At 40.9% G+C, this 19,588-nt stretch overlaps 1 protein-coding gene across 1 annotated transcript; it reads left to right on the top strand.

The window, feature by feature from the left end:
* Positions 1 to 12,405: 12,405 nt before the first annotated feature.
* On the top strand, positions 12,406 to 12,790 carry LOC112135812 (small ribosomal subunit protein eS27-like). The gene has a single exon (XM_024257137.3). The coding sequence runs from the start codon at positions 12,406 to 12,408 to the stop codon at positions 12,718 to 12,720; it is 315 nt and encodes a 104-aa protein (XP_024112905.1). The 3' UTR covers positions 12,721 to 12,790.
* Positions 12,791 to 19,588: the final 6,798 nt, after the last annotated feature.

Here is a 19,588-nt window from a genome sequence, read left to right as displayed (position 1 = left end):
ATATTTTACCATTCATATTGGCCAAATCAATGTAATTGATTCATAAATGCCAGCAGTCCCTGTGTTGGGAATGATTTTTCCATTTATCTACTGATGCGCAAAGTCCTAGAACAACAAGAGATAAATTAAGAAACATTCAACTTTCCTGTCTCTCCAATCCCTTCTCAACATTGTTGCTGGCTTTCTAAGACACAACCTTAAGAGAAAAGAAGTGAACTTTGACCCATACCTTTCACCTTATACATAAATTAACTCAAAATGGATCACAGACCTAAGTGAAAAACCTAAACTACACACAGATTTCCAAAAGAAAATTTAAAAGAAAATATTTACAGCCTTGCGTAGGTGAAGATTTTAGAAAATATACCCAGAGGTTGTAGTGAGCCTGGGTGACAGAGTGAGACTCCATCTCAAAAAACAAACAAAAAGGAAAATATACCAAAAGCTGGACCACAAAAAAAAAACTTATAAACTGGACTTATCAACATGAAAAGCTTCTACAAGACACTGTTGAGAGAATAAAAAGATAAACCACAGACTGGAAGAAAATATTTGTAAAATACATATAAGGGACTTGTATGCTGAATATATAAAGAACTCTCAAAACTCAACAATAAGGAAAAATAAAACTGGGTAATAGATTTCAACACACACTTCACCAGCAAAGATATATGGATGGCAAAACACACACACACACACACACACACACACACACAAAACATGTTCAATATCACTAGTCATTTGGCCAAAAAAAAAAAAAAAAAAAAAAGGTAAAACCACAGTGAGATTATCATTTCATATCTATGAAAATGGCTCCATTTTTTTCAACTGACAATATCAAGTGCTAACAAGGATACAGAGTAACTGGAACTCTCATATGTTGCTAATAGGATTGGAAAAGGGTACAAGTACCTTTGGAAAACAGTTTGGCAGATTCTTATAAAGTTAAACATATACTCTCCAGTGACCCAGTAATTGTACTCCTAGACATTTACCCAAGGGGAATGAAAAAGTTATATTCATAAAAAGCCTGTACCTGAATGTTCATAGCAGCTTTCTATTACCAAAAAGTGAAAGTAAACCAAATGTCCTTTATTGTTGAATGGATTAAAAGCCTGTGGTATATCCATGCCATGGAATACCACTCAGTGATAAAACAGAGCAGACTACTGGTATACATACTAAATGGATAAATCTTAAATATATTATGCTAAGTAAAAGAAGTCAGAATCAAAAAGCTATATGTGTTATTGTGTTCCTATGACATTTTAGAAAAGGCAATGCCACAGGAACAGAAAACAGATCACTGGTTGCCCGGGACAAAGGAGAGCTGACTTCAAAGGGAGAGCCAGAGGCACTCTTTTGGGATGGTGGAACTACTCTATATTTGTCTAAAGGGGTTGCAATATGACTTACGCATTTGTCAAAACTGGTAGGACTGTAATGAAAGTAAATTTTACTGTCTTAATTTAGAAATAAAAAATTAAAAACAGTTATGTCTTAATATCCCTCTGTGGCTTCCCATCATTGACAAAAAACTCAATTTGCTTCAGACTACCATTGAAAGCCCTTCCTGTTTTGGTCTTTCCCTGCCTCTCTAGTTCCTTCTCTTTCCTGTGCCTCAGACAGGCCACATCACTGTGGTTCCCTGAATACCCTGCATTGTGTCTCAGCCTTCTGCCAGCGTGTGGTCCTCCAGGAACACTGTGCCTACTGCCTGTACAGGTTCTCTCCCCCTGGGCCCCACCCTAAGCATGTGAAGCTCCAACCAGGCTGGATGTCTTGCAGTTCCCCCAAAATGTGCTAGGTAGTTTCAAGCCTCCTGGCCTCTGTGCATCCTCAGTCTGGAATATTCTTTCTCCCATGTATTCTTTTTAATAAAAGCCCAGTAAACATTCACTTGTCTTAGAATTCTCTTCTAACATTACTTCTGACATTTTTCCTGAAGCCTCCCCATGAAGGAGCTTGTTCTCCCCTTGTAATCCAACCATTCCATGCAGAGACTTCTGTTATAGCATTTGAAAACATTGCAGCCATGTGTTTCATGTCTATCGTAACCTCTCTAAGGGCAGGGATCCTTCTTTTTCGTTTTGTATTGCCACTACCTACACGTAGCATATTTCTAGCACATGATAGGTGCTTGATAAATGTTTGATGAATGAATGAATAAAAACCTAACAAGCTAATGAGCTAATAAATCTCATCTGGACTAAAACTCTGAAGTGTCCTGCAGAAGAATGCTCTACATCATCCCAGTTCTGAGCAGCCCACTTCCAGCACATACTGTCTACTTTCTTTGATGTTTGTAAACTAATGTCGTAATTACCTATTTACTGTACATGGTTATACAAATAGGTAATTATACTAGATTGTGAGTTCTTCCAGGGACTCACTAAACTCTAGATCCCTAGCACCCAGGAGACAATGCCCAACTCAAGTAGTTACTCAATAAACTTGTGTTAAGCCAGGCGTGGTGGCTCCCAGCACTTTGGGAGTCCCAAGGAGGGAGGATGGCTTGAGGCCAGGAATTTGAGACCAGCCCAGGCAACATGGCAAGATCCTGTCTCTACACAAAAATAATAAATGAAAATAAACTTGTGTTAAACTGACTTTTCAGATGAGTAGATTCCATGCTTTTTTCCTCTCCTGAGCCCAGGGCCCAACTAGGCTGCAGTGATGCCAGTAATAAGTGTGTGAAAAGAAGAAAAGTTATAAAGTTCTTAAAGAGAAAACTTTAAGACGGGCATGCATAATCAGAGTAGAAAGACATCAATAACCCAACAGTAATAAATGTAGGGAATTAGAAATGACCTTGAACCACATTTTCCTCTGGAAAAATAATCCCTCAAAGAAAGTGAGAGCAAAATGAACAATGGTAGGATAAGCAAAACTGCTTATACCAAAAGAATCCTTGGAAGATAACACATGAAGTGAGCAGACACAGTATCTCCTTTTTCCAAAGCCCGGAATTGGTTTCAGGTCTGCTGCTCAGCCCCATCTCCCCAGGCATGTCTGCAAGTCACATAGTTTCACCTCCGCTAATGTCTGCGTTGTCCCAGGAATGATTTAGAACCTGCAAGGGCAACATGATTTTACTAATGAAGGGGAATTCTTGGTTCAATTTGGCCATGATACATTCTGAATCCAAGTGGAATAGTACATATTCTTTGAATCTCAGAAAGAGTTTCTAAGAATTTGACCAAAACAAATATTTATGTTATAGAAGAAGACTTTGTGAATAGTAAACTTTCCCAAACAAACCCTGCTGGAACAGCATTCATTGGCTGAACACTGCCTCTCCACACCCCACCCCCCACCCCCGCTTCTCTCTCTCTCACACACACACACACACACACACACACACACACACACAATTTCGCTGCCTGTTGCCCATTTGGAGCTGATTAGTTCATCCCCCAACAGGTACTAAAACATTATGAGCTCAATAAGCCTGCTTACCCCACTGAGTAACCCCAGACTTGTATCTCAGCAAGCCCTGTGCTGAAACATAAGTGCCAATTCCCTTGCTGCTTATCATAAAATTCCCATCAGTTACATAAATATTTTTAAACACTTAATTTTGATCAATCCTTTGGCTTTTTCCTATGTATGTGTATCTGTGTACGCCTGTGTCTATGGTGATTCTTTTATTAGATGGGTCTTAAATGTGACAGGCAATAATGCAACAAATCTAAAATTTGTAAGTCTACGTTCAGGGTCAGGACTAGGATGAGACAAGAGAGGGGCTAAAGTGGCAAAATTCAAGAAGGCCCTCACTCTCAGGGTGCCCAAAGCTTTTTCACTGCCAGTCCCACTCATCTGAGGCTCTGTAAAGTGACATGCTTTACTACTGTGCAAAAAACACACACACACGTCATCTAATCCTCTCATAAAAAATGCTGTCTCCTCTTCTCATAGCTGACTAATTCTCAAGCTTCAAGTTCTAGCTCAGATGTCTCCACCTTGGAGAGAATGTTCCTAAATACCTTCTTTAAAGGAGCATCCTCTCCTATAATTCATCATGGCACTCTTATATTTCTTCTCCATGTTGGTCAAAATGTATAATTACTTCTTGTTTATTGTCAGTTTCCACGAGAATATTAGCATTGTTAGGGCAGAAACAATGAATGTCTTGTTTAACACCATACCCCCATTGCCTAGCACAGTGCCTGGCACATAGTTAACACACAATAAAATAAGTGTTGAATGAATGGAACTTTAATGGCTTTGGGATGATTCAAGTCCACTAGTGACATTTACTTGTCTTGAATTCTTAGATGAGTTACATAAATCCTCTATGGCCCACCTTTGAATGTTCTCACCTCAAAATGGAGATGTTCATTCATCCATTCATTCATTAAGTTGCTTGCAAAGTATCTGACATAAATCAAAGAGTAAATAAATGAATATTTATTTTCCCATTTGGAAGCATAAAAAGTTATATACTGTTCAAATTTACATGGCCAGTGTTCTGGTTTCTTAGGACTATATAACAAACCACCCCAAAATTTAATGGCTTAAAACAATTATTACTTCACTATGATTCACAGTTCCTGTGAGTCAGGAATTTGAGAAGGGCTCTGTTGGGTAGGTCTGGCTTGAGACTTCTCACCCAGTCAGATGGTAGCCAGAGCAGGAAAAAAAAAATGGAGGTCTGGAGAAGCTAGGGGTTAGCCAGGGATTGATACATTTCTCCCTCCTCTCTCCTCTCTCTCTCCCCCTCTCTCAGCATGCTGTCGCAGTGCTTCTTTATATGATCTCTCTAGGTAGACCAACTGGACTTCACAGCATGGTGCCCCTAGGGCAGTCAGACGGCTTACCTGCCAAAACAGTGCTCCATTGCAAGTGTTCCAGCAAACAAGGCAGAAGTTGTATTGCCATTTATGACATAGCATTGGAAATGCAGCTAAGTAGATATTTCAGGATCCTTCCTGCCCACATTCATTCTGGAAAACAAAGGCCTCTTTTCATTTTGCTCCGTCTGTCCTTTTCAGTTCAAGCTGACACAATTCCTTTAAAAATTTTTTGTGAAATTTTTGTATATTAATTTGTAATCTACTCCATTAAATGAAAGTCAGACAAAACTCTTTAAAGTAAGCCTTCACTCCCCGTGAGGTTGTCTTTGGAAAATTCCCTTAAGTGTCTTAAAAGTCCTGGCACAGTGGCTCATGCCTATAAATCCCAGCAGTTAGGGAGGCCAAGGTGGGAGGATGGCTGTAGCCCAGGAGTTTGACACTCACCTGGGCAACATGTTGAAACCCTATCTCTACCAAAATACAAAAATTAGCTAGGCTTTGTGGCTTACACATGTGGTCCCAGCTACTTGGGAAGCTGAGGTGGAAGGATCCCTTAAGCATGGGATGTGGAGGTTACATCCATTGAGCCAACAGCGAGCCACTGCACTCTAGCTTGGGAGAGACAGCAAAACCCTGTCTCAAAAAAACCCTAAACAAAACAGTCTTAAGAAAAACAAAAACAAAAAATTTTAAAAACCCTATTAACACAAAGGGTCTGCGATGCACACCCTTCAGATTCTTAGAACATTTTTGTCTGTTGAAAGGATGAGGCCCCACCTAACATCTTTGAGGTCTTAACAAAGGGTTGTACAAGACCACCCTGGATTTGATCTCTGCCCTGAAATAGTACTTGAGAGAGTTTTTATTTTCTGGTAAAATAAGAAACATTTATTTTCAAAAACAGTCTTGACATCTTACTATTTCCTCTATGTTTTTATTAAAAACTGAACAGTTGCATTTTTGGCTTATCTGTCTATTTGTGTCTTAGCATGATGTCTAAAAGAAACCGGTTGGCTTTTTCAACATTCTGCCTGCAAATTTTCTCAGACAGATCCATTAGTTCGTTGGTTACATTTTCTCTTTTCCATACTACTACAGGTGACAATTTGGCTAAACTTTCTCCCACCACCTAACAAAGGCCTCCTTTCTTCTGGTTTTCAATAAAGTTTTCCTCACATTCCTTTAAACCTTTAGAACAGATTCTTCAGGGCCCAACAGGCTTCTGCTGACAATATCTTCAAGGCTCTTCCAGCATCTCCCTGATGCCCGACCCCAAATTGTTTTCATCTTTTGTTCTAGCAGCACCCCACTACAAAGTAACAGTCTGTTCCATTTTTCTGATATATATCAAATCTATCCAATACTTAAGGTCTTGAAACAAGAACAAACATTTTATTCTCTTGTTGTTTCTGTGGGTCAGGAGTCTGAGAAAGATTCTACCAGGGTGGGGTTCAGTGGCTCACTAATCCCAGCACTTTGGGAGGCCGAGGCAGGCAGATTACTTAAGGTCAGGGGTTCAAGACCAGCCTGGACAAAACAGTGAAACCATGTCTACTAAAAATTAAAAAAAAAAAAATCAGCCAGGCATGGTGATGTGTGCCTATAGTCCCAGCTACTCAAGAGGCTGAGGCAGGAGAATCAGTTGAACCCAGGAGTAGAGGTTGCAGTGAGCCAAGATGGCACCATTGCACTCCAACCTGGGCAATAGAACAAGACTCCATCTCAAAAAATAAAATAAAATAAATAAAATTTTTTTAAAAGGCTCTGGCTTAGGGTCTCTCGTGTGGTTGCTGTCAGATAGTGGCTGGAACAGTAGGTGGGTTGGAGCAGATGGGAGATGCCGGGCAGCTCTTTTATTCATGTATGCTCAGGGCTTCTCCATGTAGTGTCCTTACACAGGCTACCTTGGGCTTCCTCACAGCATGGTGCTTGGAGCTCCAGCAAGGCAGTAGTAGCATCACATTTTGTCTTCACTTTGGAATTCACACAGCATCACTTTCATCACACACTGTTGGGAAATATAGTGAAAACACCTGCCCAGTTTCAGGAGAAAGAATGCAAACCCACGCCTTTATAGGAGGAGTGTTTTTGTAAGTGCAGATTTATTTTCAACCCTCTATATCCAGTAAGTAGCCATTGAACTACTTGTTTTCTATTACATTAAAGGAAATAGAAAACTTCATTCACTCATTCAATTGTTCATTTATTCATATTCCCTTAATCCTCTGTGTATATCCTGTTACTAGAATATCACATTGTTTTCAAATGACCTCTTTTTGTATGTGTCTCTTCCCTTAGACTGTCAGATTTCCCAATGTGGTTGGGAATTGTTTCATTCTTCTTTGTGTCTTCATTACTTAGTGTGAAATCTGACTCATAATAGATGCTCAAATAATATATGCTGACTAAACAGATGAATAAGTAAATTGTACTTTTACTTTATTTATAAATGTTGAATTGGAATATTTCCTATTAAGTAATGAATCACCAAAAACTAAATTTACATTTCTATTCCCTGTTGCTAGAAAATTTTGTTCTTATTAAGTCAACAGCATAATCCATTTATATTGGCTTTGTTTTGTAAATGTGCATTTTCACATGTAGACCACAGAGAGGGTATACCCTGCCTTAGAATCCAAACAACTGAAGCAAATGTAAAAAATACCTTCCAAAAAACAGGCTGACCCAACCACAGCACAGGACGGATTGCCCAGCGTGGGGAAAGGAACAAGAGAACAACCTTGTGAAAAAGCAGCAGCAGGAAAAGAAATATTTTGGCAGAGGTGCAGCCCTCATGAGGAAGAACAGCAAAGCTCTGCAACCCACCTCGAGGCTTCTGAGCTGAGGAAAGAGTCCCAGGGCATAATAAATCTCTAAGTGCAAAAGTTAGATGAATACAAAGCTAAGGTGGTGTGAAAAGATGCCCAGCTCCAAGAGACTTGACTATTATGGATAAGGCAACAAGGCAGGGCACAGGGCTGGGCTCTTCCTCTGCATAGGGGATTCAGGAGATAGAGAGATTGGTGGTTGGAGAAAGCACACTCATTCTGCATGTGCAGGGAGTGGGGACTTGAGGGAATGGTCAGGAGGGGCTAAGAAAGAAAATAGCTGAAAGGCTAGGACTATGATTTTAGCAGAAAGGCACCAAACAGCAGGTTCCCTCTCTGTACCTCCACACCCTACCCCCAATCTTGAATTCCTCCCAAGATGAGCATTAGTTCAGGACACTACCACATGTTTATTGTCACTGAACAGGAAAGATCTGGCTGATCTCCAGGCACTGCAGCCCCAAAGCTTGAAGGCTAAGTGTGTTTGTTATTGTTGTTGTTGAACTCTGTTACACAATTATCCATTAAGTCAGATGGATCCATTTTTTCTAAACACCCATGAAACTGATTCCTTAGCACAGCTCATTTATTTGCCTCTGAAGAATGGTATGAAACAACTATTTGGGGAATAACACACAAGAGAATATGTTTCCCAAACCTCTCATTAGTGGGGAGAGGACTTTTGTGTTTTGCCAGGGGTCACACAAATTCTGTGATGGGGTGGGTGGGATGGATGAGGGTTCTGAGAAACTGAGAAAAAGCCAGGATTGGACAGACACAAACATCTATAAAAGTTAAAGGGCATTTTTTCACAACAAATTGTTTGCTGAGAATTGTTTTTCATTCTTGAGAAAACCATGTGTATGTTCTTCCTCTTCAAAAGTTACATGGAAAGTATAATAAAACTATTGCATTTATAATATTCCTCTAGTAAAACTGAACCTTCTCTCAAAACTACCAAATACTGACCCCCTGAAAAATAATTCTATTGTCATAAGCACGACTGAGGTGAGATCAGCAGAGCTCCCTACTCTACAGGATAGAGTTAACTAAAGGAATCATAACGACCTGAGCACTCACATCATTTGACTTCAGTCTCTGATCAAAATGGTGTCTAAATCAAGTTTCCTGTTTTTCTACCCTGTTACACAATGATCCATTAGGACAGGTGGATCAATTGGACCAGCCATCCATGCAACCTCTGGTTCCTGAGATCAATCTGCTTATTTGCCCTGGTGAAAAATAGCATGAAGCAATGGTTTGAGGACAAAATTTACAGTTCACTGACAAAAGTTGGCATCATGTAGATACAATGCCTGAGAGCCAGTTTGGAATTTCTGATTACCATACTATAAATCTTACCTAGTGAATAAAGAAGAAAAAGTATCAAGTCTTTATTTGCCTTTAATGAGTGTTCCTTTCTCTTAGTTCTCTCATATACCCTAGCCAATCAAAGAACCTAAAGGCATTAATACCAAGTGAATCATTTTACGCTCACATATGCAAGCAATGGATAGTTTTTTCCCCAAATTTTAGAGCAAGAAGCCTTTGAAACACTTCTAAACTGCACCATATATTTTGTCAAGATGTGCCAGACAACTAGAGATGGAGTTATTTTCTTGGCCAACACAATATGGCATGTGATTCACCATACCTGTTCCTACAGCAACAAGCTGCAGGAAATAAAACAAGGTAGAAATTATAAATGTATGAGAAAATAATGCTAGAATGCATCATATCTGGTAATTTGATAATTGAGAGTTTGAAAACAATAAAGTTTCAGTATTTTATACCTTAAAAGAAATCGAAGTTTCAGCCCGGGCAAAATAGTGAAACTCTGGCTCTGCAAAAAACACAAAACAAAAAAAAATTACCTGGGCATGGTGGTACATGCTTGTGGTCCCTGCTATTTGGGAGGCTGAAATAGGAAGATCGCTTGAGCCTAGGTGGTGGAGGTTGCAGTGAGCCAAGATGGCGCCACTGCACTCCAGCCTGGGTGACAGAGTGAGTCCCCATCTCAAAAAAGAAAAGAAATTCAAGTTTACAAGTAGAGTTTTATATTTTATGTCTTAATGTTTCCCACCAAGAATAATACTAAGAGAATTTTGTAAAGGTCTAGATTTCAAAACAATGAGACATTAGTCAAAGTCAAAAAAGGAATAGCAAGGATGAGGTGAAAAGAGTACTTGAATGTATTTCTGGATGCACCGGATAGTGGCTAATCATTTTTGAAGATAGTTTATGAGTTTCATGATCCATAAAAGTATTTGTACTATTTGGCCCAGATTTTGCCATTTGGACTATCAACCCTAAGGAAACAATTTTGAAGTATATGTTTATATTTTAATATAAACAAAATAATTTTGAAAAAGATGTTTTCCATAGATTATAGCAATAAGAACTGGAAATAATTTAAGTGGCCCCAAATTAAGGCAATTACATAATTTGGGGTCCAGCCAACAATATGATGATGGTTAAACTATGGTACCATTAGGGCAATATAAGCAAAGGCACAGTTTTTTTTGGTAATTTCCCAACTTACTGTAAGTGGTTATGATAGTTACATTTTTAAAATAATTTTTTAAGTCCTAGAAACCCTACCAATGTACTTGAGTGCTATGAGCACTTGAACACTGAGGTAGTTTTATAAACTCTGCTCTGAGGAACAGGACTGGGGAAGGAAAGAGTAAAGATTGCTGCTTTTAATACTGTGTGACTTCAGACCATTTAACAAAAACTTAATATAAAGAAAATGACAATTACTGCGGTAAGTATGGAGGACAGAGACTATAAGCAAAGGAAACATGTGACCAGATTGTGTTTTAGGAATAACCCTCTGGTCAACTCTGGAGAGTGGATTAGAAGGAACTAAGAAGAAGATAGTTCATTGGAGTTAGAATGCTTTAACGATTACTCTTTACGTTTGTGTTGCACTTTATAAACTACAGTATTCTTTCACTCCATGATCTAATCTAAATCCTTTCCATTTAAAAAAAGCAATGATTCAACATCAGGTTTCAGGAGAAATCAGCATGTAAATTAGGCATCATGCAAAGAAAAAAAAAACTTAAAATCTACAATGAAAATACGTCAGAGTCCACAGCTGCCAGGAAGCTCTAAGACAATGTTTTATCCCAGGATCTGCCATTGAGCTGTATTTTAAGTGTATCTGTTTTGTCTTCCTTCCTCAAGGTCTTTTGATATTTTATTCTTTTTTACTTCTTTTTAAAAACAGGGTTGCCCTCTGTCGCCCAAGCTAGAGTGTAGTGGTACAGTCTCAGCTCACTGTAGCCTCGACTTCCTGGGCTCAGGTGATCCTCACACCCTCAGTATCAGCCTCACACCCTCAGTATCAGCCTCCCAGGTAGCTAGGACTACAGGCACACACCACCACGGCCGGCTAATTTTAGTATTTTTTGCAGAGCTAGGTTTTCGTCTTGTTGTCCAGGCTGATCTCAAATTCCTGGGCTCAAGTGATCCTCCCACTTCAGCCTCCCAAAATGCTGAGATTACAGGCATAAGCCACCATGCCCAGCCTGATATTTTATTCTTACTGAAACTAACTTACCGTTATAACCAATGTCAGTTAGATGTCCCACCTTTATCTTCAAGTCACTCATACCCCAACCCCCACTCCCACTCCTTGCCCCAAAGAACAAATGGTTGATCATGGCTTGGATAAGTTTGTTTTCTATTCCCCGGGACCTTTTTACTCCTCTCCCATTTACCACTCTGGCTACAGAGAAAGAAGAGGCAGCACTGTCTCATCCGGGATGTTCCTGCTACTCGAGCTCCACCTACCCACCCACCCACCTGCCTGCCTCCCACCCACCCACCTGCCTCCCACTGAGGGAGGGGAAGCAGTGGTTATGGCCCTGAGCCCTCAAGTCCGGCCTGTGCAGAGTACTTCACATGCTTGCTTTCCACGATGCTCCCTGCAGCCTTATAAAGCAGGTACTGTTATTCTCTCTACTGAGCTGCAAAGAAAATAAAGCTTAGAGAGAGAGAGTCCTGCTAACGCCACACAGGTAGTTAGTGGCAAAGCTAAGGTTCAAACCTATGGTGTATAACCCTAAAAGTTTGTGCTTATACATTACAGTAAATACGACATTATTCTTGGGTGGTCTTCCCAGCCCACACATCCTTCAACCCTTTAACTTTTACTTCAGGGTAAGTAGAGAAGGTGTTTGTGAAGCAACGGAATGCTCACAGTTCATGGAGCCTCTGTTTCTCGTTAAACCCGGGATAATACATTCATCTTATCATAGCAGTTGCTGAAATACACTTAAAAGACTAACTCAATTCAGGGGTTTTAATGAGTGTATAAAGACAGGCATATTCCTGAAATTCTACTACATAAAGCATCTGAGTCAGATTATAACAGAGCACGTGCTGGGCTATTTTTAGGAGGGCTGTATATAGGACATAGTTTTCTGGTTATGTCACAAGCTTGCAGGTGGGCCTTCTCTTCACATTTTAGATAAAAATAGATATATAGATATAAAGATAAATACAATACAGTTTCTGCCCTTAAAGAGTTCCAAGACTAGTTACAGGGACAGAAAATGTAAAAATGAAGCACAAGAATGTGAAATTTGGCATAACAGAGGTAGAGGAGCAGAGAGAGCAGGAATTTAAGGCACCTTAGAAGCCTCTGCTTCATCTGTGCAACACATTTTATTACATGCCAAGCACCGGTGAAGACAATTATGCACAAAAATCAACACTGTCTCGGCTGTCAGGACTCCGCTTTCTCAGGTGGGGAAATCAAACCTCGTCAAATGCCAGCACAAAAGCAGAGTTCCGCCTTTCCAGCAGTGATGACCCACCCACATGAGAACACGCCTCTCACAAAGGATCTCCTTCATCCCTTCCCAGAAGAGGAGAAGAGGAAACACAAGAAGAAATGCCTGGTGCATAGCCCCAATTCCTACTTCATGGATGTGAAATGCCCAGGATGCTATAAAATCACCACGGTCTTTAGCCATGCACAAACGGTAGTTCTGCGTGTTGGCTGCTCCACTGTCCTCTGCCAGCCTACAGGAGGAAAAGCAAGGCTTACAGAAGGATGTTCCTTCAGGAGGAAGCAGCACTAAAACACTCTGAATGAAGATGAGTGGGAAACCATCTCAATAAACACATTTTGGATTAAAAAAAAAAAAAAAAAAAAGCAGAGTTCCACACCAAGGGAAGTATGCCCAAGGAAAGCAATGCTGTCTGCAGAAGACACACAACAAAAGGACTTGCCTTGGACAGGGGCTGGGATGAGTGTAATCATGGTGGCCCTCCTCTGAGGAAGTGACTCTTAAACTGAGAGGTGAGGACAGAGGAGGCATTAACTCAAGCAAAGGAATGGGGCTGAGAGCATTCTAGACAGGCAATCACGTGTGCCAAATACCGGGGATGAGAAAAGCAGAGCCTTTCCAAAACACTGGAAGGAAGTCATGCGACAAGAGTGCAGCAAGCCAGGGGAAGGGGCACAAAAGGATGGGTGGGTCGGGAAGATACCCATGAGCCAGGGACGGTGGTGAGGATTACAGGTGGCAGAGATATAATGACACAAGACTCTTCACCTCTTCTCCATGTACCACGTAGGTACCATGTCCCCTAGGTAGCCACCTTTTCATAGCCTTGCACCATGACAAAAGTAGCACAGAACCACTACAAATGTTCAGACAGGTCATGTAACCTCTTAGATTCTTCACTTATTACAAATCAACATTTTGGGCCAGGGATATGTTTTAAAATCCTTTCAGTTATGTGAAATATGTTAACATCAACAGTTTTCAGACTCTTCCCCCTACTAAAAGGTTGGTAGTAAACGTTTCTACTGATTGAAAAAATGGCTTTACTGATTGATAAATGGTACTGGGCTTTCTGTCCAAACGTTAAATGAATTCTAACATAATCATAGCAGCACCTGCACTCATTTGAAAAATGATAATCCACGTACGTGTCCCAGATATAAGCATTTTTTTCAGCTGCAGAATGATGTTTGTGACACATATGAATTTAGGGACCACTTATAAAAATGATATGGCCCATAACTTGGAAACCGCAAGGCTAGATAAACTCTAAGGTCCCTTTCAGTTCTGAAATTCTGATTCTATCATAATTTTCAGTAAGAATCATTTTTATCCTTATATATAATGGAGCAAAAGACAGAAAAAACTGGCTAAAACTACAACTAAAATCTTTTGGAACACAAAGCCAATTAGGAAAATCTGCTTAAGCTGACCATGATTTACTAAGATTCTAAACATGTGCACTCTGCAGCTGATTAACAATTCTCTTTAATGTGTTTTTAAGCTTCTTGAACCTCTTAACCTCAGCTGTTCTGAATACTGATGTCATCAGCCTTGATCTCCCTACATCCAAATGTTCTCTGTGGGCTTTGCTTTCACACAAGCCCTTCCTATATAATCACCCCAACAGCTCCAGGCTGATGTCTTCTAGCACTGCAATTTCAGGTAAAAAAATTAGCTTTACATTTCCAATACTTCATAAAAAAAAAAAATACAGAAATGAGTCTCCCAGACCTGGATTACACCTTGTGCTCATCCCTGAACCAATTGCTGCAGCCTAGAAGATGGAAATCACAGATTGGCCAAGCCAAGTGTCACTATCCATACACTTGAGAGTAGGGAGATGAGGGAGGTTTCAAAGGAAAAACCAAGGGGACATGATATGGATATCCCATAGACCAAAGCAACATTTTTAATGGCCTTCTGGACTTTTTTTTCTATTGCAAATGACAGAAACCCAATTTATGTGGTTTTAGCAAAAAAGAGCCTTAATTGGCTCACATAACTGAGAACTCCAACAGTAGTTTGGCTTCTGGCATAGCTAGATTCAGGGATTCAAATAACTGAACTCCCTCTTCTTCTCCCTCTCCCTCTCTCTCCCTATCCTGATTTCTTTAGTCTTGACTTCATCTTCAGGAATGCTTTCTCCAAATGGAAGACTATGTAGTCCCCAGCAGCCCTAATGGACATAATCTAAGCTTCTGAACTTTCCAAAGGAGAGTGGCCTTCTTTTCCCTCTAGCTCAGGCTTCAAAGGACTCAGAATAGCCCCCTGGGGCCACATGTCCAGTCAGCCACAAGTCACCCCAACCAGAGCATGAGCTACTCTCATTGAAAAGCCTAGAGCCCATACCTGGGGCTGGGAAAGTAGGGCCTCAAATTAGACCTACAAAATATAAACGAAAAACAGTTCCTTAAAAGTAAAGGCAGATGCTCCACCAAAAAAAAAAAAAAAAAAAAAAAAGAGAGACATTGGGGGATAGGAAGGCAAAAGCAATAGGTGTCTATTATGGTCCTCATGCTAACATTCAGCTCCATACATCACCATGTCTGTCATTCAGCATTTGAGCTTCTGACCCTGTTGTTTTCCTCTCTCCCTCCTGGCTGAGCACACTCCTGGAAAACTCTTGGTGGTAACTCTTTTGCTGTAGCTCAGCCTCAAGACCCTTCTTTTCCATACTCTAACCTGGTAGAAAGTCTCTATTCCAGTATGTATTGGTCATTTGGGCAGGATTTGCAAGTAAGAAGCCGGGGTTCGGGTGTGCTGGGGACTGAGGCAGGTGGAGCTGGTGATGAGGGCTCAGGAGGAAGAGAAGAATTCATTGTATGTGAATGAGGACAACTTTACAAATAAAGATAATAGAAAGTACAATAAATGGCATTAACGCCAATGAAGAATGAAATTATTTTAGAGCAGTAATATCTCCCTATTACTAAGGGAGGTACTACTATTTTTAACGAACAAAAAGGAAAGAATAAAGTGTTATGAAGGGGCAGGAAGAAAAGTCTATGGCAGTATTTCTCAAAGTATGGTCCCTGGACTATAGCAGCATGTATTAGCCCATTCTCATGCTGCTATGAAGAAACGCCCAAGACTGAGTAATTTATAAAGAAAAAAGGTTTAATTGACTCACAGTTCTGCATGGCTGAGGAGGCCTCAGGAAACTTACAATCACAGTGGAAGGCAGGGCAGCAGGAGAGAGAATGAATGCCGGCAGGGGAAATGCCAGACGCTTACAAAACCATCAGATCTCGTGAGAACTCACTCACTATCACGAGAATGGCATGAGGGAAAACCGCCCCATGATTCAATTACCTCCCGCCAGGTCCCTCATGACACGTGGGGATTATGGGGATTACCATTCAAGATGAGATTTGGGTGGGGATACAGTCAAACTATATCACAGCATCACCTGGGAGTTTGTTTAAAATGCAACTCTGAACTTGTCAGAAGCCTGAGGATAGACTCCTTCAGGTAAATCTGATGCATGACAGTTTATAGACCTTTTACTCTAAAGGATGATCGGTCCTTCCTCTCTGGAGATCCATTTCTTGTTTTAAAACAAGGTGCTGATATTCATCTTTCACAATTTGTAAAATGCCCCCTTTCTAGTCTCTTCTTTCAATTCCTTCTTCCTTATTTTCTGCAATTTCAATTTCTAGTCCATGAGCATAACACAAACTGTCAAGTTTATGTCAACGAACATAGCTAAAGACAAATAAGGAAAAGATAAAAGAACGGCTCACCATTTCTCAGTGTATATGAGCAAGGAGGAATTACTTGAATCAACTAAACTTTGGCTTTGAACTTTCTGCTCACAAAAATGGACTAGTCATTTTTTGAGCAGACATGCAGTGGAAAGGGAGCTTGCATCTTCTCTGTTGTACACCAGCTTATACATACACTGCAGAAAGCAAACGTTAAAGTTTTTCATCTTAAGGAATAATTTTTTTTTCTTTTTTCTTTCTTTTTTTTTTTTTTTTTTTTTTTTGAGACAGACTCTCACTCTGTCACCCAGGCTGGAGTGCAGTGGCATGATCTCAGCTCACTGCAACCTCCGCCTCCCTGGTTCAAGCAATTCCCCTGACTCAGCCTCCTGAGTAGCTGGGATTACAGGCACCCACCACCACGCCCAGCTAATTTTTTTGTGTTTTTAGTAGAGACAGGGTTTCACTATGTTGGTCAGGCTGGTCTCGAACTCCCGACCTCATGATCCACCCACCTTGGCCTCCCAAAGTGCTGGGATTACAGGTGTGAGCCACCATGCCCAGCTAAGAAATAATATTTTAAAAAATTTTTACGAATACTGTACCAATGTTATAACCTGGCAAATGTGCAGACATATTCAGTGTGAATGAAAAAGGAAGCAGTTACAGGACACAGACCAGGTAGAGAAATAACAACGAACACTCTCATGGTATTTACATGCCAGGCCCTGTTCTAAGTGTTTGACGTATATGAGCTTATTCAATGCTCATAATAGCCTTACAACTTGCATACTGCTAGCAGGCCCATTTGAAAGATTAAGATGAAGCACAAAGAGGCACTTACAAAGACCGCACTGTCTGAACTTGAAACCAGGCAGTGGAGCCCAAGAACCAATGAATGCTCTTGACCACCTTTCTTCTTAATTTCTGGTCCCAACCACTCTTCCAGTCTACCTCGAAGCAGAATTCAGTGATATTACTGTAACTTTAAGCAGATCAAGGGCAGCCAGGAGCGGGATGGGAAGAGGCAGAGATGTTGAAGGAAACATGGAGACGGGAGGAATGAAGCTGGACAACCGGGCATAGAGTAGCAGCACCAAAAGAAAAGGACAAGAAGTCAAGGAAGGGGAAGCTGGAAATGGGTTGACGGAGTTCATGGGCAAGGGTGAAAAGCAAGGAGGTTGAGAGAGAGTAAAGAGATCATGACGTTGCTCTGGAGAGGCTGAGGATGAGTTCAGATGATGAAGGGGTGGGAAGCTGCAGGCAGAGGGGACACAGACAGCTAAGGAGACCAGAGACCCAGGGGAAGGCATGAGGGAGCCAGTCTGGGAGGTAGAGCCTAGAAGAGATGCGTTTAGAAACGAGGACTTGGGTCCAGAAAGATAAAATAGAAAGGGGACAAATAAAGAGAAGGGGACAAAATGAAAAGGGAAGGTCCTCTCTTTGGGCATTCCAAAGGCCATCATGCCCTATAGTCCAGATAAGAGAGCATTTGTTAATAAAAGTTAAAAGACTTGGATCTAGCACCAGTGCTTTTTCATTTTGTTCATCCATTCCCTAACAGCTTGTGAGCTTTCACTTCTAAAATAATACAGACAGAAGAGACCAAGCCAGAGTGACAGTTCCCATCCACTCAATACATGTCTCAGTCCTGTCAGTGGGGCAACCACAGAGGAGGGATTGAGCAATAGAAACCCATTTTTACTGCCTTTAAAGGGCTATTTAAACATGCCACAGAGAACATGGCCCAATTCAGTGAAAGAGAAGCTCTTAGCAGCAGCTGCCTGCTCCACTTGGACTGTGTGGAACCACGCTCTGGCTCCACAGTGTCACAATTCTTCAACATGGGGAGGGCTGGCCTTGTGTCACATTTACCTGAGCGACCTAGGTTCCCAAATGTCTAAAAGAATGTGACTGAAGAGTCAAAGGCATACAGACAAAGACAATTTAGGAATATTTTGCTTATTGACCAAATGGGTGGGAATTCTTGCATGCAACGATTACCTTCTGAATACAATCCAAGTGCGGGGCCTCCCTTTATCATTCCAGCCCTCACATTCCAGGACTTCCCAAACTTACCTGATGTTAGCAATCACTTTGAGTACTTGCTTTAAAAAGAAAAGTGTTTGCCAAAAAAAAGTACCCCCGAGATTCTGAATTAATAGATTTAGGCGAAACCTAAAAAGAAACCTCTTTTTTTTTTTTTTTTAATTACCACAGATACGAACACTTACAGAAGTAATTCTTTTGGTCTGACATGTTCAGGAGGCTCTGGTGTGCCCTATTCACCACCTAAACTGCATTTCTTTCTGTCGTTTAGTTTCATTTTGTTTTGTTTGAGATAGGACCTCGCTCTGTCACCCAGGCTGGAGTGCAGTGGTGTCATTACAGCTCACTGTAGCCTCGACTTCCTGGGGCTCAGGTAGGTGATCCTTCCACCATGCCCAGCTAATTCTTGTATTTGTGGTAGAGACAAGGTTTCATCGTGTTGCCTAGGCTAGCCTCGAACTCTTGGGTTTAAGAGATCCACCCACCTTGGCCTCCCAAAGTGCTGGGATGGCAGGTGTGAGCCACTGCGACTGGTCTAAACTGCATTTCTTTTTGCTCAAATAGTTCCCACTTCTTTCCTACCCATACTCTTTACATCACACATCTACCTATGCCGACTTCTAGATTCCCCAACTTCTGCCACCACATACTATGCTCTCCTATTGAAATCCTTGAAATTCTAGCCAATTCTCAGCTGGGATTTCTTGACCTCCCAATTTGAAAGTGGTCTCTTCCTCTCCACTCTAACACGCAATCCAGTTTGTACTTGTCTTGTGGCACATGCTCCCATTTTACCTTGCTATAGGAATAGTACCCGTCATACCCTCCTTGCTAGACTGCAAACTTGTTGAAGGCAATAGCTGTGTCTTCGGATAGCCCCACAGATATCAAATGCTAAGCATAGTGCATGGGCCATTGTGTCTCCTCCAGAAGGAATATTCCCCCCTTCCCTTTTCTCTTTCATACCCCTTCTGTGTATAGCAACAGGCTTTGCATACGGTATCTGTTTACTAAATGTATGTTGAATAAATGAGTAACTGAAATAAGAACTTTTGGAGACTTTTGTTAATTTGTGTTACTTTTTGATTCAGATAAAACATGCTTGGGAAAAAGTACCTGGAGGCATTTAGCATACAGAAAGGAGATGTTTTGTTTTTCTCTATAGGCAACTCATAAATTACAATGCCAAAGTCTTGGCTGTTGAATTTTGGGACATTTTTAGAATAAACAAGCATTTAACTATCTAGAATGTTATACAGAGCTCTTCAGAGAACTAAAGGATACAAAATAAATGGGGGAAAGGTTCTCCTCATCAACACAGAGTTTTGTTTAAATATAACGAAATACATGGGGCGCAGCAGCTCACACCTATAATCCCAGCACTTGTGGGAGGCAGAAGCGGG

Source organism: Pongo abelii, chromosome 10 (assembly GCF_028885655.2).
Source record: "Pongo abelii isolate AG06213 chromosome 10, NHGRI_mPonAbe1-v2.0_pri, whole genome shotgun sequence".
Classification (NCBI taxonomy): Eukaryota; Metazoa; Chordata; class Mammalia; order Primates; family Hominidae; genus Pongo; species Pongo abelii.
Note: the sequence above shows the minus strand (reverse complement) of the source record. Positions and strands in the feature narration are given on the sequence as shown.